The sequence below is a fragment of the Canis lupus genome, chromosome 16 (genome assembly GCF_011100685.1).
Source record: "Canis lupus familiaris isolate Mischka breed German Shepherd chromosome 16, alternate assembly UU_Cfam_GSD_1.0, whole genome shotgun sequence".
NCBI classification, from domain to species: Eukaryota; Metazoa; Chordata; class Mammalia; order Carnivora; family Canidae; genus Canis; species Canis lupus.
In genome coordinates this window covers 15681490-15704478 of record NC_049237.1, presented here as the reverse complement: position 1 = coordinate 15704478, position 22989 = coordinate 15681490, and the positions used below count along the sequence as shown (strand labels likewise).

The 22989-nt window shown below is 50.4% G+C and overlaps 1 protein-coding gene across 2 annotated transcripts; it reads right to left on the bottom strand.

Moving 5' to 3' along the window:
- Positions 1-14634: 14634 nt before the first annotated feature.
- On the bottom strand, positions 14635-22498 carry AOC1 (amine oxidase copper containing 1). 2 transcript variants are annotated; one of them, XM_038559715.1, is made up of 6 exons: positions 22360-22380; positions 19189-19348; positions 16936-18524; positions 15970-16255; positions 15488-15620; positions 14635-14984 (listed from the first exon to the last, which is right to left on the bottom strand). In XM_038559715.1, exons 3-6 carry the CDS (start codon positions 18518-18520, stop codon positions 14715-14717), a joined length of 2274 nt encoding a protein of 757 aa, XP_038415643.1. In that variant the 5' UTR covers positions 18521-18524; positions 19189-19348; positions 22360-22380; the 3' UTR covers positions 14635-14714. The 2 variants fall into 2 exon arrangements, with proteins under 2 accessions (XP_038415643.1, XP_038415642.1); XM_038559714.1 differs by lacking the exon at positions 19189-19348 and having other exon boundaries at positions 22360-22498.
- Positions 22499-22989: the final 491 nt, after the last annotated feature.

The following is a 22989-nucleotide window of genomic DNA, read 5'->3' as shown; positions in this document are numbered from 1 at the left end:
TCCTGGTTCGTTTCTTTCTTTCTTTCTTTCTTTTTTCTTTCTTTCTTTCTTTCTTTCTTTCTTTCTTTCTTTCTTTCTTTCTTTCTTTCTTTCTTTCTTTCTTTCTCTCTCTCTCTCTCTCTTTCTTTCTTTCTTTCTCTTTCCTTTTCTTTCTTTCCTTCCTTTTCTTTCTCTCTTTTTTTCCCCTTGAACACTGGATGTTTGAATCTAATGATATGGTAACCCTGGAAATCTCCCCGAGCACCAGGATTTGTTGGATTTCATAACTGGTTTGTTGTTGTTGTTGTTGTTGTTGTTGTTCTTTGTTTGTTTTTGATTGTCGCAGGCTGTGTCTGCACCAAGGATCAGTCTGAGCTGTAAGTGTAATGTCTTCTCAGATCTTTTCTGAGCCTTTCCCTGGACACACACTGTTGTCACTTTCTAATTTTCCCTGTAGAAGGAAAATTGTTGTTTCTGAACATTCTCATCTTTAATGTCTGGCTCCTGAAAGGGGAAAAAAATGAAAAATCAAGGGATGGGTTGGGTAAGGGGGGGACCTACCATTTAGGTCTCCTAAAGTCACTTCAACCAGAGGGGGCTGGGCTTGCCACAACCAGCGGAGGTGTGACATTACCTGGCTGCCTGCCTCTTTGCATGGACTCTGATGAGAAGCAGCAATCAGAGCACAGAGCCCCTGTGTTTGGAAGATGGGGTCTTTTTTGCCCACCCTGACTCCATGAACTGTGTGTGTGCAAGCTGCTCCAGCCCGCATGTACACAGCTTGAGCCACTGGCTTCACACTGCTATTGTATGACTTAAACGTCTTAAAAATCATCTGGAGTTTTACATAGTGGATGTCCTTACTCACAGGAAGCATCCCCCACCACTGCTCAGCTGAGCCCACTTGGAGAGAGGTGACACCTGCTATTGTACCCAGACATCTCGGGGACACACCTATGGGATATGGCCTGGGGATCAGAGGGCAGCAGGGAGAGAACCTGGCTGTGCGTCAGGCTGTCTTGAGTCTAAAACTGGGACTGCCACTTCCTCGCGGTGTGACTGTGGCGTGTCATGTAACCCCTCCAAGCCTCAGTCTTCTCGTCCATAAAATGGGGCGAGTACCAGCCCCTGCTTCCTAGGCCAGCCCAGGGTAAATCCACAAAAGCATTGAGCCGGAAGAGGGAGCTGTTAGCTATTGTCTTAGCGACCCTCAGAGGGAAGACATTCACACACTTAAAGCAGTAGTTTCACAGAATTGCTAATGATATGCAAAGTACTCTTGGTAGAAGGGTTAAGTGAAAGCCACATACAGACTATAGCATTTGTTTAAAGGTGTTTAGGAGGATCCCTGGGTGGCGCAGCGGTTTGGCGCCTGCCTTTGGCCTGGGGTGTGATCCTGGAGATCCAGGATCAAATCCCACTTTGGGCTCCCGGTGCACCGCGTGACTATTTTAGACTAAAAAAAAAAAAAGTGTTTAGGAACTCAAATAAGTAAAAGCCTGAAGAGAAATATATTGAAATGAGGGATTATAGGTGACTTCTAACGATCTGCCTTATATTTTTGTGTGTTTTCAAATTTTTCTCCAATGAGCCCATGATTGCTTTTATAATCTCTACAACATGTTTTATGGAAACAAAAAACTCAGTGTGACTCAGCTGCTGAGGCTGCCAAGACAGCTCGTGCGGTCTTTGGCTGAGTTAGTGGGAATTGGTGTCTGGAGCCCAAGGTACGCCTGCAGGGTTTGGCACCGGCCAGACCCTGTCTAGATCAATGTTTTGTTTCGCCCTGGGTAGAGGTAACCATGGGGACCTTAAATGTCATCGCCTAACAAAAATGTGGCAAGTGTACGAAGGCCTCTAAATCTAGAGAAAAGGAGGGCCAAACAGTGACAGCGGATTGAGAGCTGCAGGGGCGCCCCAGCCTGTTGGAGAGTCTGGAGGGGAAGAGAAGAGCTGGAGACAGAGATGGGGAGGGAGACTGAGAGACAGACAGAGGCAGGGACAGGCATATCAGCTTGGGGAGGGGGCTTCTGTTGAAGTCCATCTGATCTTAGGGCTCATCCATTGATTTTCTCATGCCCGATGCTGGCACCTCCTCCCAGACACTGTCCTTGCCCACCCAACCCGGAGGTTGAGTCTGAGCCCACAGAATTCTTATCGACCCTGCTTGTTGCCCTCTGGTCCTTCGATCTGGCCAACGGGTGTCCTTCCAGGGGGTTTTGCAGACTGGCACCAGGGACAGAATCACCCCATCTGTGCTGGGGTCCGTAGCACCCTTGAGGGCCTCAGGGGGAGAATTCCCCCCAGATGAGATGAACTCAACCCCTGAGGACCTCTGGCAGCGCTTGCGTCCTGGGCCCAGGGGCTCTCCAACTCAGAGCACATCTGTCCTTCTGCACCGGCTCCCCTGGGAATGACGCCCAAATAGCTTTTCAAAGCAGTCTCTTCTTTCCTAACCTTGCTCAGGCTGGTTTTATCACTTGCAGCCAAAGAGGTCCCAAGTAATGCAACATGACAGATGGTCGAGGTAAAGAGGAGCTGCTCTAGGGTGAGAAGGTGGCATCGAAGGACTTCGTGGAAGATGTGTCCCTGGAGGCCGGGGCCATGGCCAGAGCACATGCTCCCCACTGCCTCTCTCCATCTTTCTGTCCCTGTCTCTGTGTCTTTCTTTCCCATCTTCTCTCCCAGATCTTCCCAGCATCTGACTTTGGCCCCTTCTTTCAAGGTCCCTTCTCCACCCACCTCTTCCTCTGCCCAAGCCTCCAGTGAGCTGTCCCCTAGGTCCCCCCACCTCAGTTCACCTGACCCAGCCTACCTGCCACCCTTCATGCCTGAGCACCACTTTCTCCCATCCAGGGGTCAATGTCCCCATCCCCTCCTCCTGGATATTCAACAGACACCCTCATCTGTAGAGGGATATTGGCACCACCAGTACTTCCCATCACCTCTAGACCCCAGCTGAAGTCCCAGTAGCTGCCCCCTCTCCTTTCTTCTCTACATCTTGTCAGCATGCCCAGGTACTTTGCCTCCTGAATTGTTCTGGAATCTGCATCCCACCCCTGCTTTGATTTAGTCTCTCATCATCTCTTGCTTGAATATTTTCAGGCTTCTAAATGATCTCTCTGCCTCTACTCTTGTTCCTTCCAAGTCCACCACCTGGGTTCTTGAGATCATATAATCCCATCATGCCTCTGCCCTGGGGAGGGCCCTGTGAAGGGCCCCATCAGCCCTGAGTAAATCCCAAGATCAAGGCTATGGGCCTTGGAGCCTTCACAATCACATCTGCTCAGAGTCTGGCACTTCTCTCCTCTGGGCCTCTGCTCAGGCTGTCACCCTCTGGGTCCTTCCCTTCCTGCCTGGTCTGCTCTGCCTCGCCAGTTAGACATTCTCTCTGCCAGGCCCTCCTTCCCTGCCAGCTGTACCCCTGCCATATCCAAGTACCTGGGGAGGAGGATTCTCTGCATTTCCACCGTTGATTTCCAGTTATTTCCTCAGAAATCAGTACTTCCCACTAAAGCCACTAAAGGGTGCATCAAGGGCTGGGAACTCTGTAGTGTGGTTCAGAGCTGGGGGACGGTGTGCCCACAGGACTCTCCAAATACCCACAGGATTTGGGAAGGAAGGAAAGGACACTGAGCATGTGTGCCTGGGCTGCCAGGGCAGGGCCAGACGGGCTGTGAGTACCAGTATCAGGGTTAACGCTTTGCAAGGGCTTTGCTGCTACAGACCTGTCCTGGGTGGGAGGCTCTCCCTCCCCCCCTGGAGCTGGGGGCAGGGAAGTTATCCTTAGGAGTTAAAGCTGTCTGGTCTTTAGAGAAGTCTCTGAACCTGGGAGTCCCCTGTCCTGCCTGAGGGTCAGGAGCAGGTTGGTCAGCTTCCTCTGTGCACAGAAAGGAGATATCTCTCCCGTCATTGAGCTGACAACATCAGAGCAGAGTGGAAATTCATCTTTGATTAAATGTGCTCTGTTCCAGCCCTGGGAGGGGTACCCCCAGGGTGGCACAATGAGCCAGTCAGGTGAACCAGCAAGGGAAAGGGTGCTGGCTGGTGAGAGCAGCCAGGCCAAGCATAGGCTGCCCGCGGGGTGCAGAAGAGGGCTAGGTATTCTCAAAGCCCTGAGCTCACACGGCCTCTCTCTTGGGGGTCTCCTGCAGACCGAGAAGAATATGGGAAGGTAAGTACTTTCTGATGGCGAAGATGAGGGAAGTAAAGTGTGGTGACAGTGGGTCACAGTGTGGCTTCCACAGAGAAAGCCTCTCAAAGAAGGGGTGTTTGAGCTGACACCTAAAGAATGGGACATGATGAGCTACGCTAAAGGCCATGAGAGGCAGGCTCAGGTAGAGGCAACAGAAGATACAAAGGGCCTGAGGGTTTGGTCCTGTTGGGAAATGTGAACAATACCTACTGCATTAGTCAGCTATTATCGTAACGATGCTGCATAACAAATAGTCCTCAAACTCAGTGACTGATAGCAGAACCAGAGTCTTTGTTCTTGAACTCAAGGGTCTCAGATCAAGAGTCTCAGAGGACTACAGTTTGGGGATCCAGGGTGGGTGTGGATGGACTGCTATGCTTTGGCTGTGGGTGGCCTGGGTTTGGGCTGCGTTCAGGTGTGATCTGCCTGTCTGTTCTGGGACACAGGCTGAGGGCTTTCTGGAGGAAGCCCTGCTTACCCTGGGTTTCTTTTTTATTTTTATTTTATTTATTTTTATTTTTTTATTTTATTTTATTTTATTTTTATATTTATTTATTTATTTATTTATTTTTTTACCCTGGGTTTCTAGAGAGCAGGCAAGGAGCCAAACCATGCCAGCACATTTCATGTTTCTGTTTCTGTTCTGTCCACAAATATTCCATTGGCCAAAGCATGTCATATGGTCCAGGTCAGCTTCCATGGAGTGGGGAAGAGCATTCTGGAGGAATGTGAATATTTGCTGAATAATTACCTGGCTATCACTACTGCCTCAGACAGTTGTGGGATGAGAGGTGTTAGTACTTGTCTGAGCATATGGTAGTAAGTGCTCAGGAGGCGCTCATCTTTATTGGGAGGATATAGGGACAGACCAGATCCTAAATGTCTTGAAAAATCATCTTGAAGATTTTTAAAAAAGATTTTATTTATTTATTCATGAGAGACACACAGAGAGAGAGGCAGAGACGCAGGCAGAGGGAGAAGCAGGCTCCATGAAGGGAGCCCGATGTGGGACTTGATCCTGGGACTCCAGGATTACGCCCTGGGCCGAAGAGAAGTGCTCAACCAGAGAGCCACCCACACATTCCCATCTTGAAGATTTTTTTTTTTTAATTTTTATTTGTTTTATGATAGTCACAGAGAGAGAGAGAGAGAGAGAGAGGCAGAGACACAGGAGGAGGGAGAAGCAGGCTCCATGCACCGGGAGCCCGACGTGGGACTCGATCCCGGGTCTCCAGGATCGCGCCCTGGGCCAAAGGCAGGCGCCAAACCGCTGCGCCACCCAGGGATCCCATCTTGAAGATTTTTATGTTTGGATTTTCCCCCTAGGACATGGGGAGCTATTGAGGGTTTGAACAGAAGGGTGACATGGTCTGATTTGGGATTTATTTATTTATTTATTATTATTTTTTAAATATTTATTTATTTATTCATGATAGACATAGAGAGAGAGAGAGAGGCAGAGACACAGGCAGAGGGAGAAGTAGGCTCCATGCCAGGAGCCCCATATGGGACTCAATCCCGGGACTCTAGGATCATGCCCTGGGCCAAAGGCAGGTGCCAAATCGCTGAGCCACCCAGGGATCCCCGGGGTTTTATTTATTTATTTTTTAAGATTTTTATTTCTTTTATTATAGAGAGAGAGCATGCAAGATAGAGAGCACAGATAGGGTGAGGGACAGAGGGAGAGGGAGAAGCAGGCACCCTGCTGAGCAGGGAGTCTGATGTGGAGGCTCTGTCCCAGGACCTGGGTTCATGACTGGAGCCAAAGGCAGATGCTGAATCAACTGAGTCACTCAGGCACCCCCGATTTGCGTTGTAGAGTGATCTCTCTGGAATCACAGTAGAGGAGGTGCGATGGGGCACGCTCCAGGCTGGGGGTGATGAGCAGGAAGTCACCCTGAGAAAGGAAAGGTGGCATGAGTTCAAGAAACGTTAAGAAAAGGTGGTTTATAAGATAAAGAGATGGAGTGTAGAGAGGAGGGAAGTGCTCAGGGAAGTTCCTCGTTCTTGGCTTGGGTGACAGGGATGCAGTGATGAGATCCTCCAGCTGAGGAGCACAAGGAGCAGGTGGGTGGGGAGAGGGAGGGAAGGGATGAGTGTTTGAGGTGAGATTCTTGTAGGACATGCAGGTAGACATGCAGATCTTGGGGTCTAGGAGGAGAATCTGGACATAGGACATGTATTTGGGAGTCACATCAACAAAACTAGGCAGGGAGGGAGTCCTCCGTCATCCCAGTGCCCAGGGTTGGAAAATATGCTGTGCTGGTGTAAAGGAATTTTGAGTGGTACACAGTAATATGTGGCCGATATCGCTAGTTCCTTTCAGCTCCTTATACCACATTCTTCTTTCAAACTGAACCCTGACATTATTTGGGGGTAGGAATGCTCAGATGAAACACTCCAGTCCCCAGCCAGGCCCCTTCTCTAGCCAATGAGTTGTAAGTAGAAAGAAGGATTCTGAATTCTGGGTAAGTCCCTCAGAGCATGGGGTCAAGCCTTTCTCTATCCTACAGGCTGGCAGTCAGATGCGATGGCAGGAGCTCTAGCCGCCACTTTGGACCAGGAAGCCGAGAGCCATAGGTTAGGTGAGTGTGGTGGAGAGAAAGGAGGCTACATCTTGAGACACCTTCATGGAGCTTCTATCCCAGCCCTGGGTTGCTTTTTCCCTAGAAACAAAACCTCTCTTGTCAAGCTGCTGGTCTATTTTTTTTTTCTGTTAAATTCAGCTGAAGTTAGTCCTAATGAAAACATTATGACTCTGTGGTACTTGGTTAAGCCATAGGCCTGCACCTGGGGCCATTTCCAGTTTGCTTAGTTGAGTTCATGGTTCTTCTCTGTGGGACTGACTGGGGAAGGCTGGCCGCTGATGGAGCTGGCGGTGCAGGTGTGCTGTGCCACCTGGTGGACACATGGCACACAGCACCCCTTTCACCTAGGGCACAAGGCACAAAGAGCTGGGATGCTTTACAGGCTGTCTGCTTTTACCAGCAGCGCTCTGCACCCCAGCTTGTTAATTTGATCTCAGCCCCACGGCATCTCTTGACCGACCATAAAGTGCTCCAGAGTCCTGAATGTCAGTGGACAGACCTCTGAGAAGCCCAGGAATTCCTGACTGTCCCCGAGAGCTCAGGTGCACTCTCAGAAGCATGGGGGGCCGGGGGGGGGGGGGGGGGGCTGTTTCTAGCTACCCTGCTGGCGGTGCTTCCCCTCCCCCAGGTTGAGGACTTCTGTACTAAATAAAGGGTTCCATGTGACCTCTCATTCTGCAGATTCCGTCTCAGAGCAATAGTTAAAACTAGAGAGGAGGGAGGGTGATGACTCACTGCCTCGCTGAGCAGGAAATGAACACCAAGGGAGCCTAACCTGGCAGCAGGCTGGAACAAATGGATTTGCGGTCGTTTGCGCTGTTGGCAAAGCGGGCTCCTGTGGGCGAGCTTATTAATGCTTCCTCCTGCTGACCACTGGTGCAAACCCGAGGTGGCCGATTCTGTCAAAAGCCGAGTTCAAAGTGCAAAAACGAGTGTCAGAGTTTCAGAAATTCCAGAGATGTAGTGGCAAGACCCCTGGCACCCGGACACCTGGGCACCCAGGTTTATTCCCAGTCGGTCACTGACAGTGTACGGCCCGCTGCTCACCTTCTTTTTCTGGGTTCTGCTTGGTACACGGGGTAGCTGGGACACCTTCCAGCACGGGGCCCTGGCAATAAGCATGCCCTAAGTCACTAACGGGAGTGGGGGTGGAGGTGGGGGTGAGGGAGGGAGGGGCGCGGGGGGGGCCAGGTGTAGGAAGTAGAGGCTTTGGGGAGGAGCGTCAAGAGGAGAAGGAAGATGACTTCTCCAGCTTCTCCAGCATTTAGCCCAGAGCACAAGCGGATTGCCTTTGCTTCTGGGGGCGTGTGTGGGGAGGTGGGAGCTGCATGGGCAGGGGTGGAATCCAGCAGATTGATGCACGTCCTTGTTTTTCCCAGGTGGGGCCTGTTAGGCCGGGGTGGGGTTGGGAGGAGATGAGCAGGGAGACAGAGAGCAGCCCAGGGTCAAGCGCGGTGGGGACAGTGGGTGTTGGGGAGATTGAGCTGAAAGAAGAGATGAGATTTGGTGGGAGGGGGCCTGAGAAGCACCCCCAGTCCAGAAGCTGTGCACCTCAGGACTGGAAGGAAGGAGCTTAGAGTCTGCCTGGCACCTGGTGGCTGCAGAACTGGTCTCCCAGGTTGTGGGACTCGCACAGATTCACAGGTGGGCATGTATTGGCGGAGCCAGGCCCAGGCCCTGCACCTGCCCCTGGGCCACTGGGGTCAGAGTCCTGCTTCCTGGGATCAGGACCCAGACAGCCAGAAAGCCCCCGCTGCCTGACTCTTGGTCCTTTTTATTCTTAAAATGACAACAGTGAGAAAATTCCCAAAGGAACCCTAGTACCCGTTCCTATGAGAACGAGACAGGGCTTCTTATGTCCCCCTCTCCATCTCCCCACATCTCTCCTTGTATGGCTGGGGCTGCCTTCCCTGAAAAGCCTCTAAAAGCAACAGGTTCTCTTTTCCCTAAATTTTCTAGCTTCCTCTGCGTTATGTAAAGCAACCTAGTTCACTCAAGGCTTTCTCAATTTGCATCTCCACCTGGGAGCGGAGCAGCCACAAACAAAACCACATTCTGTTTTATTTGGGGAGCAAATGTGCTTGGGCTGGAGTGGGGGCAGGGTTGGGGGTGTAAATCATGGTTTTCTCTCTTCTTTTCTCTTGGTGGGATCTTCATAGTCTCTTGCAAAGAAGGTTGGGGGCGGGGTGGGGGTGTCTCTTCCCACTCAGAACCCAGCCCTGTGCTTCTCCTTCTGTCATGGCTCTCCTGCTTTGACAGCTTTGCCAAGCCTGGCATGGGGGCCCCCGCCAGCAGTTCTTCCCAGGAAGAGCTGGGACTTGGGCTCTGTCTTGGGGGAAAACTACATAGGGCCATCCCCACCCCCTTTTTCCAGGGTCTGAGCCTCCTGCAAGTATGGGTGGACGGATGGATGATGTGTGTCATCTTGACAACACGGGTCTGCCTTCCGGGCATGGCTGCCACCTTCCTACCCCCAGCCAAACACACATAGAGCTGTCTGGGTAGCTTTGAGGGTTTCCCTGTCGCTGACCCTATAGGCTGGGGTCTGTGAGCTGCCAGAGGATGTTGGGCCAGCCTGACCACATGAGGCGAATTACATGATTGTGAGCATGATCTGAGTGAGTAGGACAATCGGCTGACCCCGAAGGGTGTGGTCAGGGCTCCTCCTCCAGGAGACGGAGCACAAGGACCACTGACTGGATGTGGCTTTGGGTCCAGATGACCCTGGCATTATTTGAAATACCACCTGTCCCATTTCCTGGGGGCCAACAAGGCTATGAGCCAATTTACTGAACAATCAGAGCTGGATGGGTTGCAGAGTGGAGATGGAGGGTCCCCCTCTTCATTGTTGTCTTCCATTTGTTGCCCTGTTCCTAAGACCCTTCCTTGGCCCCTCTCCTCTGTCCCATCACTCTGGGGACAGGCCCTGAGGCTGTGGATCCTACCTACTCCCACCCAGTGGTAGGAGACTGAGTGGGGAGGGAGAAGGGAGAAGGTAAGGAAAGTAAGTCTGTGTTGTCCTCTCTCTCCACCTGGGACACACAGGCCTGCAGGGCATCCAGCTTCCACCGCTGAGCCTGGTCACTGGGTCTAGGAGCACCTGCTCTTCTCACTGTCCCCAGCTCCTGGGCTGGAATATTTTCCCTGCTCTTGCCTTCCCTGGAATGCTGGCTCCTGCCTTCTTATCTCCTCCATCCCTAGAACCATCAGTTCCCTGAATTAGTGAATCTTTATATGCGTACCGCAGGGTTTCTGCTTCCTATGTCAGGCTGGTTCTTCTATCCCGGCCTTAAGGACACTGGGACCACATTCCACCATCACTTTTTGATTATGTTTGGGTATTAAACAGCCCCTTGAAGTTAATTTAAAATTCCCATTCGACATCCAACTCAAAGTTTTTCTCTCCTTCTAGTTCAGCCTGACCCTAGGCCCAAGGGTCCGGGCCCTGGGGTCAGGGATGAGTCGTGTCAGCTTCCCCTTCCCACCTGCTCTTCTGCTCAGGCTCCTGGGGGCCAGGCTAGGATGGGAGCAGGAGGGAGGAAAACTCACCCCACTGATGTGGCCTGTTCTTGCTGTCCTTGGGCTCTGGATGGCAGGTGGCAGATAAGTGAAACCCATTAGGTTGAGAACCAGCAGCGAGCTGTATGGGGACCTTCTCCTGCTGGGTCAGGGCCACATCTTCAGAGAGCAGGGAACACAGGCTTGGACCTTTGGGATTGTGTGGTGCTCAGAGATGTCGAGGCAGTACATGAAATTTTAGGTCATACGACACATGGGATGTCCATGGGGTATCCTCTGTGCCTCATGTTATCAGCTATGGGCTTTACAAGAGATCCATACACACTGAAAAAGGCCCATTCCCTTGGGACTTTTCCAGTCCTTATTCTTATCCTTCTTTTAAATTAATTAGCTACTCTAGCAATGAGAGCCCAGGCATCAGCTCAGGCCCATGGTCAAGTCTACATCTGCTCAGTTACTTCTTGGCCACACACGTTTTGGGCAATGACCTGCCTTGCCAGCCCAGAACCTCCTGCCAGGTCACTGGCACGGCTATGTCACTCTCCTGCTGACACTCCTTCCCTCTTTGGTTTTTTTTTTTTTTTTTTTAATTTTTATTTATTTATGTATGATAGTCACAGAGAGAGAGAGAGAGAGGCAGAGACACAGGCAGAGGGAGAAGCAGGCTCCATATACCGGGAGCCTGATGTGGGATTCGATCCTGGGTCTCCAGGATCGCGCCCTGGGCCAAAGGCAGGCGCCAAACCACTGCGCCACCCAGGGATCCCTCCTTCCCTCTTTGATGTAGAATGCCTCTGGACCATGGCTGGGAATTACAGTGTAGAAGTGAGAGCAAATTTACTGTCCACCTTCTCCAGGCAGTTTTCCATGTCAGTGATGCACTTTTTGACTCTAGATTTTCTTTCTTTTTTTTTTTTTTAAGATTTTATTTATTTATTCATAAGAGACAGAGAGGCAGAGATACAGGCAAAGGGAGAAGCAGGCTCCCTGCAAGGAGCCCGATGCGGGACTCGATCCCAGGACCTCGGGATCATGACCTGAGCCGAAGGCAGCTGCTCAAGTGATGAGCCACCCAGGTTCCCCACAACTCCAAATTTTCCTTGTGGTTCTTTTATTATGTTTAAAGATTTATTTATTTATTTGTTTGTTTGTTTATTTATTTATTTATATTTATGATAGTCACACACACATAGAGAGAGAGAGGCAGAGACACAGGCAGAGGGAGAAGCAGGCTCCATGCACCGGGAGCCCGACGTGGGATTCGATCCCGGGTCTCCAGGATCGTGCCCTGGGCCAAAGGCAGGCGCCAAACCGCTGTGCCACCCAGGGATCTTTATTTATTTATTTATTTATTTATTTATTTATTTATTTATTTATTTATTTATTTATTTAATTTATTTTAGAAGAGGGGGAGACGCAGACGGAGAGGGAGAGCGAATCCCAAGAAGACTCACCACTGAGCTCAGAACCCAACTCGGGGCTCGATCCCACAACCCTGAGATCACGACCTGAACCAGAACAGAGTCGGATGCCCAACTGACTGTGCCACCCAGGTGCCCCTCCACTTGGTTCTTTTAAAAAATAATTTCGGGATGCTGGGTGGCTCAGTGGTTGAACACCTACCTTCGGTTCAGGGCGTGATCCTGGAGAACCGGGATTGATTCCTGCATCGGGCTCCTTGCATGGAGCTTGCTTCTCCCTCTGCCTGTGTCTCTGCCTCTCTCTCTCTCTTTCTCTCTCTCTCTGTTTCTGTCTCTCATGAATAAATAAATACAATCTTTAAAAAAATAATTTCTATCTCTATAGTGATATTCTCTTTTTGCTGAGACCTTGTCCCAGCTTCTTTTACTTCTTCAAGCGTGGTTTTCCTCTGCTCTTTAGACGTACTTATGATGGCTGCTTTGCTTTTTTGCTAAGTTCTACATCTGGGTCCCCTCACGGATAGTTTCTTTTTTCTGCTCCCCGCCTCCGCTGTGTATAGAGGCATCACTCTTTCCTGTTCCTTTGCATGTCTTAGAGTTTTTTGTTGTTGAAAACCGATCATTTTAGGTACTATTCCTTTTGTTGTTGTTGCTAAGCTCTGGGTTAGTAATGGAATTTGCCAGATGTTAGAATGATGTTAGGATGTAGCATACTCACGATAAGCATACTGGCTGGTGTTGAAGACACTCCTCTTAACTCGAGGAATTTTTTCAAGCACAGCCAACAGCTTCTCCAGTAAAGCTGAAGGTTAATTGAAAGTAAATATTTTCAAAGCAAGTGCATTTCCTGGCTCCTCTTTAGAAAAAGTTATTGTCTGCTGAACTACTAACCCTTTTTATGAAGATTAGATTTTCTCCCCTAATGCTTAAAAATGTGCTCTTTCCCTTTTTCTGTTGTGGATATTCATAATCTTTTATGTTTTAGTAGTTCCAAAGCTTTTAAACAATTCAGATAATTTCAAAAATTCAAAAAATGGCTGAGATAAAAAAGGTTGATATTTTAAATATTGTATCTGTTGTTACAAAAGTGCTTTGTCCAAATCCTGTAATGTTTATCTGAACGGTGTTAAGATGGAAAGCTTAGGGTTTGCCTTCTCACTGCCATACAAATAAGAGCTACTCCAGTGGGTTCCTGGAATATTAAGCACAATGCAAGTTTGTTTGCTTGATTAGCATCCCTTGGGCACCAGGGAGCCCAGGGTAATGTTGCCTGGACCACAGCCACACCTTTCCACCAGATTCCTGGTAGGAACAGGCAACCAGAACAATGGCAGAGGAAAACAAGTTAAACTGATAGTTAGCTAGGGGTGGGCCCCCAGCCTGGTGGGTGAGCCCATGCAGCTTCCCTTTAGGGGGTACTACAGCAGATAAGAGAGCTGGAGACTGTTCTGTGAACCCCTCCAAAGCCCAAACTCAAGTCTCAGATCTTCCCACCAGCGGGGTGCATGGCACGTAGAGGAGGGAATGATGGCTGCCCCTTCCCCCCTTTGGATGGATGATAAAGAACAGGAATGGGAGGGATAGGCCAACCCCTAGGTGGGAATGGCACCAAGTCTTCATTCAGAGATGTGATGGAGAGAAAAGAGAGAACCACATCTGTGGGCTGATTATTTTCCCCATGTATTCTTCTCTTTGGGATTGGAGGAGAAAGCCTGGGGATGGGTAGGGACCCAGGAGGAAGCAGGCTGCTTTATCAATCCCTGGAGCTTGCAGGTCCAGACAAACCCAGACACTGACCCTCCCGTCGCATTGCCCCACTGTCCCTATTCTGCCCTCTGGGTCCTGCAGACTCTGCTCTCAAGGGCAACAACAGAACCCCACAAAACCCCCAACAGCAATGCAGAAAGATTTACATTGAGGACTCCTGTTTCATCCCCTGTGTCATCCACTTCTCCCCATCGCCTTCAGGTGCTACTGCTTGAGTATGTAGCCCCCCCCCCCCCTTCCTACAGCTCACATATTGCAATTCTAACACTCAATGTGATTGTGTTAGGACTTGGGGACCTTTGGCAGGTTCTTAGGCCAGGAGGATGGAGCCCTCATGAGTGGGATCAATGTTGTTATAGACTCCAGAGGGCTCCCCACCTTCCACCATGTGAGGACTGAAGTCAGAAGTCTGCAGCCCAGAAGAGGGCCCTCTCCCAACCTTGCTGGGACCCTGATCTTGGACTTTCAGCCTCTACAACCATGAGCTGTAGACTTCTACTGTTCGTAAGGCACTCAGTGGGATTTTGTTACAGCACTAGGTGGGATTTTGACCAGACTAAGACAACAGGCATTATTCATCCCCTTGCCTGTCTTTCTATCCTGCAGCTCTTTCCCCACCAGTACAGAGATTTCTTTTACAATCGCCTGGAATTGCATTGTGTGGCTGTATGTTGTGTTTTTTCAGACCCGCAAGATCTCTCTTGTAGTTAGACTTTTGGGTTGCTTCCAGACTTTGCTATTACAAATGGTACTGCAGTGAATCAATGGTACTGCGTGCATATGCTTTTCCTGTGTTTGCAGGGAGATCTCTGGGATAAAACCCTAGGAGTTGGACCAGTGTATTGCAGGGTAGAGTTGTTGGCCATTTGGTCCATTTTCTGTAGCATCCTCTGACCACCGCACTACTTTGCAGGCCCATCCCAGTGACATCCCAGAGTCCCCTGCAGACTCCCGAGGGGGGGCTGCCAATCTGTTTTTTAAAACCAATCTGATAGGTGACTCTAGTATTTCAGTGAGCATCACTCAGTGATGGAGGTCTTTTCCGGGATTGAGCAGAGCAAAGGGAAGGGTGGTGAAGGCTCTCTCATCTGAGGGTGTCCTACACTCAGGGCCTGGTGTGTGGCTCAGCCTCCCATGCCTCCCCCCAAGAAGCAGCACATGGAGCTGAGCCCTGAAGGGCTTTATTGTCTGTCCCTGAGGGGCAGTTGGGCTTCTAGGTGGGGTTATTTGGGGGCAGAGGGTCCTTCACACAGGCCTGTAGGTTCCATTGTAGCTAAAAGGGTCAGGCATTAAGCAGTCCCCATCCTCCTCAGGGATCCAGCGCTGGACGTAGTTGGGGCCACTGTCCCGAGGCCACACAATCACGGTGTCTTTGGACGCCAGGGATGGGTCCTCAGGGAAGAAGTTGAAAGGCCGGAGCAGGAAGCCCACGGAGTTTCCCGGTGTGGAAGTGTTAGGGATGTCCTCTGAGTGGGGAATGTGCAGAAAACCCACGGTGACCCAGGCCACCAAGTCCTGTGGGAGACAGGGGTGGGCAAGTGCTAAGGGGGCTCAGAGGGGACAGGGGATGGCAGCCCCCTCAAGCCCCACTCTACGGAATTGGCAGACCCCTGAGCTTGCCCTCCACATAGTGAGCTGCTGGTTTCCAAGCTGGAATCAGGCACAGATCTGGTCTTGGGCTAGGGCTGGAGGGAGGGCCAGTTTCTTTCTTTTCTTTCTTTCTTTCTTTCTTTCTTTCTTTCTTTCTTTCTTTCTTTCTTTCTTTCTTTCTTTCTTTCTTCTTTCTTTCTTTTCTTTTTCTTTCTTTCAAATTTATTTATTTGAGGGGGGAGAGAGAGCGAGAGAGAGAGAGAGCTGGGGGAGGGGCAGAGGAAGAGGGAGAGAGACTCAAGCAGACTCTGTGCTGAGCATAGAGCCTGATGCGGGGCTTGATCCCACTACCCTGAGATCATGACCTGAACCAAAAATCAAGAGCTGGTCATTAAACCAAACTGAGGCACCCAGGTGACCCCCAGTACCTCGTTTTCAATGTTCTCATTGTTGTGGAGAAACTCCTCAAAGACCACAGGTGGGTCCCAGGGATCGTTCTGGTTATAGATGCTGCTGCTGCACACCTCTGATTCCCGGTACTTGGTCACTGCCAGGGGGTACCTGCCCGGAGGAGAAGCCAGGTGGCTCCAGGTGCCAGGGGGCCTCACAGCCCTTCCGGAGACATCTTCAGAGTCAAGGATGAGGGAAAGTTACTGTCTTCCCCCAAACGTGCAATCATCTCCTGGGTGTCAGCCAGACTGACCAACTGTCAGCTGAGGCTCAGGTGCTCAGCATGGCTCTCTACCTGCCCCCCCACCTCCCAAACACAGAGCCCCAGGTCCAGGAAACACAAATCCACACACGTTCATGTGCCCAGATACACCACCACATAGACTCAGAATCTCATAGAAACACGGACACGCACAGACATGTGAATCCTAGCCCTCCCCTGCCTCCCAGGCTCCCTTACCTGGCCCAGGTGACAGCCCGCTCCTGCTGCCAGCCCAGGGGCAGCACCTGGTCGGCCATGGAGTGGATCTGTAGCCGGTAGCTGCGCTTATGATGCCAGCGGTTCTCCTTGGGACTAGTAAAGAGCAGGTACTTGGGCAGAGTCTGTCCGAAGCGGAAGGCTGCCTGGCGCTCCCGGTGGTAACTCATCTGCTTCAGGGTTGATTGGACCAGGTGGTGTCTTGGGCTCCAGGGGTTGGTGATGTTCTCTAGCTTCATCTGCAGGGTCTGGAAACTATTCTTGGTGCCTGCGGGTGTGCAGGAAGATGGACAATGAGAATCAAATCCCCTGAGATGAAATATCCTCATTCTGTGCTGGGATCTCTCTCCATCCCAAAGCACAGCCAAGAGCAAACCATGAGGGGTGGAGCGAAGAGGATATTGTGGGTATGCACTGAGGTAGCTGTAGGGTAGAAGTAAGGGATTAAAACCAAAAAACCCAGCAGAGGAGCCAGAAGACAACTGAGTCAGGCCTGATCTGACAGTGATGTGATGTCAGGCCAAAGCCTGTCATGATGCCCCTGCCATATTTTATGGTGACCTTGTTAATCCAGGAGACAATGAGTATTGTGGACAGCATAGCACTAGGCAGTGACATTTCTTTTTCTTTCTTTCTTTTTTTTTTTTTTTTGGCAGCGACATTTCTTAGGCCCCTGGTGTTGTTCTCACTCTCCAGCCCTACGTGCACAGCCTTCTTCCCAATCCATCCCTCTAGGGGTCAACAAGCCCCCTGGGGCCAGGCCAGGACCCACTTTCCCACCCAGGGCCACATATATGCTAGTCACTTCCACTGCTTTACGGGGGCACACAGATTTCTAGCACCGCACTTTGCAGAGAAGTGGGTTAGGCTCCTGATTTTATGCCTCGAGGGATGTTTCAGCACCATCTCCTGCTGCAATGCAAAGGTTGTTGCAAGCCCGCATCCTACCTGCCACGTCCAGGTCAATGCGGTAATGCACTAAGTGAGTGTGCATGTTGCCAAGCAGGTGTGTGTGCAGGCGGGTCCCATAGTGCAGCCCCTCGGGGGTGTAGAAGGTGGCGTGGATGTAGCCAGTGGCGTGCATCTTGGCTTCCAGCACCCCGTTGTGGTAGAAGATGAAGTCCCAGATGTAGTCATAGTTGTAGACGGTTGACGTCGTCCGTAGCACCAGCACCTGGCCCGGCAGCCCGGCATAGAAGTTGAAGCCCCCACTGAAGTTGGAATTGAAGTGTCGGCGAAGGGGCACGCCTGTGGGCATCTCAAACACACAGAGGGCTCGCGGGTAGCGCACGGGGTCATCGGCATCATAGTAGTGGAGGGCATCCAGGAAGGTGGCCGTGTCCGGGCAGTCGATGCCAGGGGCCAACTCGTGAGTGACGCTGCCCAAGCCCCAGCCCACGTCGATGTAGTTGGTCTGCATGCCTGCAGGCGTGTGCCCTCCGTACAGTGCCACGGCCTCCTGCACGCTCACCTCATAGGCGATGTGCTCACAGTTGAAGTGCACGTTCAGGATCTGTAGCCCCGAGGAGGAGCGCAGCCTGAAAGAGAAGCTCCAGCCGCCGTAGTGCACTGTGTTGCCCTCCAGCTTGTAGCGGGGGCCTTGGGGTTGCACCTGCCGGGGGCCGTTCACGGTGGTGGGGGTGGGGAACTCCCCACGTGGCTTGTAGGAGGAGAAGAGGGGCGGTTCCTGAGTGCTCTCCCCGCCCTGGCCCTTGGGGGGAAGGTCCTCCAGAACCACCACATCCACCTGTCCCTCTTCATACTTCCGAGCCAGCTCTTCCGGGCTCTGGTAGAGCTTTCCATTGTACCAGACCTGCTCCACTTTCCAGTCTTGGGGGTCTGTGCTCCTGTGATCTATGAGGAGCTCCAGGCCAGTGGGGTGCAAAAAGTAGCCTTCTACAGAGCGCTGTAGGATGAACCAGGAGCGGCGCTCACCGGAGGCCAAGCCCCGAGGTGCCACGTCTGTGAAAGTTAGGCATCGAGAGTCACAGTCTTGGAAAGAAAAGCCTGTGGTATTAAGAAAAAATTGGTGCAGGGGTTTGGTGGTCTTCTGCAGGGTCTGGCCCAGGAGGACAGACTCTGCCCAGGTGATGGGTCGGGAGGTCCACGTGGTGCGGTGCCCAGGCCTGGGGGGCAGCTCTCGCATGTAGTAGGGCCATGGCAGGGGCCCCACCGCAAACTCGGTGACATTGGGATGCTCCTGGGCTCCGAAGAAGATGACAGCACGCGCCTCCCGAACAGGAGGCCTTCCACCTTTATTCAGAAATCTCAGTATGTTTTGCTTCTTGGGTAGCAGCATCTCAATGAGGAACACGGAGTTCTTGGCCACCGTCGGTGTTCTAGAGGGCTCCAGCCTCAGCTCCTCCTGGGACCAGAGGAAGCGGCGCACAGCCTTCAGCTCTTGGGCGCTCAGGTCTTTGAACACCCTGGCCTTGCCATGCAGGTTCTGTGAGGTGCACTTGGCCGTGGTCAGTGCCTGTAGCACCAGGGTGGCGGCGACGGCCCAGCCGAGGGCCAGCGTCTCTGGCCGCATGGCTCTGGAATGCAGTAGCAGAGATGAACTTAAGAAGTGGGTTTCCATTAGGCGGGAGTCTTGGATGGTGTTGTCGCCCAGCCCGATGGTTTTCCTACAGCCTCAGCCCCCCTCCTGTGGCTGCCCCACCTGCAGGCAGGCCTCCACAGCACCTGGGGCCCTAACTTAGCTGGTCAGGTCTGTGCTTCCTGTCAACTTTAAATTCTGCCCTATCCTTGCTCGTCTGCAGATCTCCAATTGTCCCGTGGACTTCCTTACCTGTATAAACTAATTTTTCCCTTTCTATGTAGTTTCTGAGCAGGGCAGAACCTTGGGCTCTTACTTCTCCACCTTTAGATTACTCAGCCAAATGCCTCAGAGTGCTTATGCATTATTGGGTATTGACAGCAAAGCTACACTTTTGATGCAATACAATACTTTTTACATAGATACATTTTGAAATTTAGCAAAGAAGTTCAAAGAGTTGGCTCCAGAGTCAGGCTGCTTGGGCTTGGGTCCTAGGACAGACATCCTACCACTAGGATAAGCTGTGTGACCTTGGCAAGTTGCTCAGGCTCTCTGGGCCTCCACTTTCTCAACTGCACTGGAAATAACAATTACACTGCCTCCTAGAACTGTGCAAGAAATTAATTGGACAATAAGGATAGCATTTTTAGAACAATGCCCACCTTTTAGGAAGCACTCAGGAAATGCTAGTTACTCTTCTTTTTAAAGTCAACTCTGAAGATACAGTCTGCGTCTCTTCAACAAATGATGTTGGGAAAATTGGACAGCCACATGCAGAAGAATGAAACTGGACCATTTCCTCACACCATACACAAAAAAAGACTGAAAATGGATGAAAGACCTAAATGTGAGACAGAAATCCATCATAATCCTAGAGGAGAACACAGGCAGCAATCTTTGTGACCTTGGCTGCAGCAACTTCTTACTAGACATGTCTCCAAAGGCAAGGGAAACAAAGTCAATAATGAACTATTGGGACTTCACCAAGATAAAAAGCTTTTGCAAAGGAAATAGTTGAGTTGACAAAACCAAAGACAACTGACAGAATGGGGGAAGATATTTGTAAATGACAGATCAGATAATGGGCTAGCATCCAGAATCTATAAAGAATTTATCAAACTCAACACCCAAAGAACAAAGAATCCAATCAAGAAATGGGCAGAAGACATGAACAGACATTTCTCCAAAGAAGACATACCAATGGCCAATAGATGCATGACAAAATACTCCACATTACTTGGCATCGGGGAAACACAAATCAACACCACAATGAGATACGATCTCACACCTTCAGAATAGCTAAAATTAACAAATCAGGAAATGACAGATGTTGGGGAGGATACAGAGAAAGGGGTACACTGTTGGTGGGAATGCAAGCTGGTGCAGCCACTCTGGAAAACAGTATGGAGGGTCCTCAAAAAGTTGAAAATAGATCTACCCTATGACTCAGCAGTTGCACTACTAGGAATTTATTCCAAAGATACATATGTAGTGATCTAAAGGGGCACCTGCACCCCAATGTTTAGAGCAGCAATGTCCACAATAGCCAAACTATGGAAAGAGCCCGGATGTCCATGGACAGATGAATGGATGAATGGAGATGTGGTGTATATATGTATGTATATACATATATATAACTACTACTCAGCCATCAAAAAAATGAAATCTTGCCATTTGTAATGACGTGGATGGAGCTAGAGGATATTACACTAAGTGAAATAAGTCAATCAGAGAAAGACAAGAAATACAATTTCAAGAAAGAAATTTCAAGAATTTCAATACAAGAAAAACAATTATATGATCTCACTCCTATGTGGAATTTAAGAAACAAAATAAGATCATAGGGAAAGAAAGGGAAAAATAAAACAAGACAAAATCAGAGAGGGAGACAAACTGTAAGAGACTCTTAATCATAGGAAACAAACTGAGAGGGCAGCCCAGGTGGCTCAGCGGTTTAGCGTCGTCTTCAGCCCAGGGCCTGATCCTGGAGATCCGGGATGGAGTCCCACATCGGGCTCCCTGCATGGAGCCTGCTTCTCCCTCTGCCTGTGTCTTTGCCTCTTTCTCTCTCTCTGTGTCTCTTGTGAATAAACAAATAAAATCTTAAAAAAAAACTTTTTTAAAAAAGGAAACAAACTGGGGGTCGCTGGAGGGGCAGGAGGTGAGGTGAAGGGGTAACCGGGTGATGGACATTTAGGAGGGCACATGATGGGATGAGCACTGGGTGTTATATAAGGCTGATGAATCACTAACATCTAACTCTGGACCCAATAATACATTATATGTTAATTAATTGAATTTAAACAAAATAAAAATAAAGTAAATTAAACACGCTCCAAAAAGAAGATACAGTCTGTGATACCAACACATTTAAAAATGTAAGCAATGTGAAGTAATTTGCCTGTGATTAAGCTGTAGACCTGTGGCTTTGAAGGTGAGGATGAGGGGGCCAGTCCTGCCCCAGGCTTTTTTGGCGCCTCTGGTGGTGTCTTCACGTTGTGGCTGCTTGACCGTTCAAAAAGGGAGGAGCCATCCCAGGTTATCATTTGGGGAGACACCCTCTCCCGTCCATTTTAGGGGGCTGTGGTCAGGGTCTTCACCTCATTTTCCCACCCCCAATGCTGCTAGTACAGTCCCCTCTGGTTGTCTCATCTCCTCCCCCGGCCCTGGTGTGAAGGCCCGGGGATTCACATGACCTTGTGAATGTCCCCCACTCCAGCCTGCAGGTAGTGAATGCTGGGATGAATCCCAGAGACATGGGGTTGATATGAGCTTGTACTGGCTATTAAATTTTATCAAGGCTCCTTTTTGGAAAAACAAAACAAAACACCCCAAGATTTTACTTTTTAGAGCAGTTCTAGGATCAAAAGAAAATTGTGAAGATGCAGAGACTTCCCAAGTACCTCCCACCCCCACTCACACACCGCTCCTCAGGGAACAAATCCTTCTCCCAAGTGGGACATTTGTTACCACCTATGAACCCATGCTGACACATCGTTGTCATCCAAAGTCCATAGTCTCCACTAGGGTTCACTCTTAGTGGTGTACATTCTATGGGGTTTGAGAAATGGGCAATGACACCCATCCATCATTGTAGGATCATACAGAGCAGTTTTTCTTTCTTAAATATCCTGTGTTCTCCACCTGTTCATCCCTCCCATCCCTCTAACTCTGGGCAATGACTGCTCTTCTTGCTGTCTCTACAGTCTTGCCTTTTCCAGAATGTCATACAGTTGGAGTCATACAGTATGCAGCTTTTCCAGGTCGGGCTTCTCTCCCTTAATAATGCACTTAAGTTCCTCCAGGTCTTTTCATGGCCAAGGATGCCTATTTTATAATCTCCTAATTCCACATTTCTTTTTCCTTTGCTAAGGCAGGAGAAGTGCAGGAGATCTGTGGTCCTTTTAACCTGAACTTGGCTATTCTTTAACTTTTACCTTTCCTAGTATAATCTTCTATTCCGAAGTCCAAGTGGGCAGTGGGTGAGGTAGACGATGATGGTAATAAAGCCACACGAGGAGGGAGAAGTGGGTGGTCAGTGAGACCACATGTGAAACATATCCCTCCTCCCCACTCCTTATCTCTGGCACCCTGAGAATGGCATCCGTGCCCTCCCTGTGCCCTTCCTATCTTGCCTCTGGGCACTCTATGCCTGCAACCCAGCACGTTGTGCCCCTGGAGTCATATCCTCTGGGTTCTTGCCCCTTGCATTCTGGCTCACCCACCCTCTGTGTCTGTGTCTCTCTTGTCTCTCTCTCCGTTTCCTTCTTCCCTTTCTTCCCTTCCCGCAGCTCCCCTGCCCGCTGCCCCCTCTATGCCCCACCGGAACGCACCTGTGTGTTCTGCTCTGGGCTTGTCTCTGCTGCCAGCCTTCGTCTCTGACCCCTTGAGCTTTATGGTTCTTTTGACCCCGCCCTGGAGGGAGGGACAGGGTGAGGCATGGGCTGACCAAGGAGGAGACCTACAGCTCAGGGGTTCCACGGTGGGCATGGGCAGTGGCATGGGGAAGTGCATGGGGCTCTAGGCTGCTGACGCCTGGGGGGCTTCTGTTACCCCTTCGAGGACCCACGTCTGGAAACTCCCCAGTCCTTCACCGCCTTTAGTGACCAGGATCCACTTCCAGCACACTGTCCTAGGTCTGTTACCCTCTCACTTCTCCTGCCACCATGGCATCTTCCACATGAGTCATGTGTCATCTTCCCTTTCTCGAGCTGCGAAGTGCCATGATCTGTTAAAGGAGGTGGTGAGTTTCAGAGGTCAGAGACAAACACAAAGGCAAGTTTACTTGAAAGTTGCCTCACCTGAAACAGACCTATGGGCAGAGGCAGGGACTGGCACAGATGGACACCATCATCAATAACAGAGGATCTGACTCATGTGTAGAATAGGGAATCAGAGACCAAATAGCCAGGGAGAGAGAAGCCAATGAGTTAGTCAAAAGGTCTTATCTCTATGGAGAAAGG

Coding starts and splice junctions, on each gene's coding strand:
- AOC1 (XM_038559714.1), bottom strand. CDS start 18,520: ATGCGGCCAGAGACGCTGGCCCTCGGCTGGGCCGTCGCCGCCACCCTG. Junction 16,256..16,935: donor CATTGACCTGGACGTGGCAG/GTAGGATGCGGG, acceptor GCACACCCGCAG/GCACCAAGAATAGTTTCCAG. Junction 15,621..15,969: donor CGGGCTGTCACCTGGGCCAG/GTAAGGGAGCCT, acceptor TCCTCCGGGCAG/GTACCCCCTGGCAGTGACCA.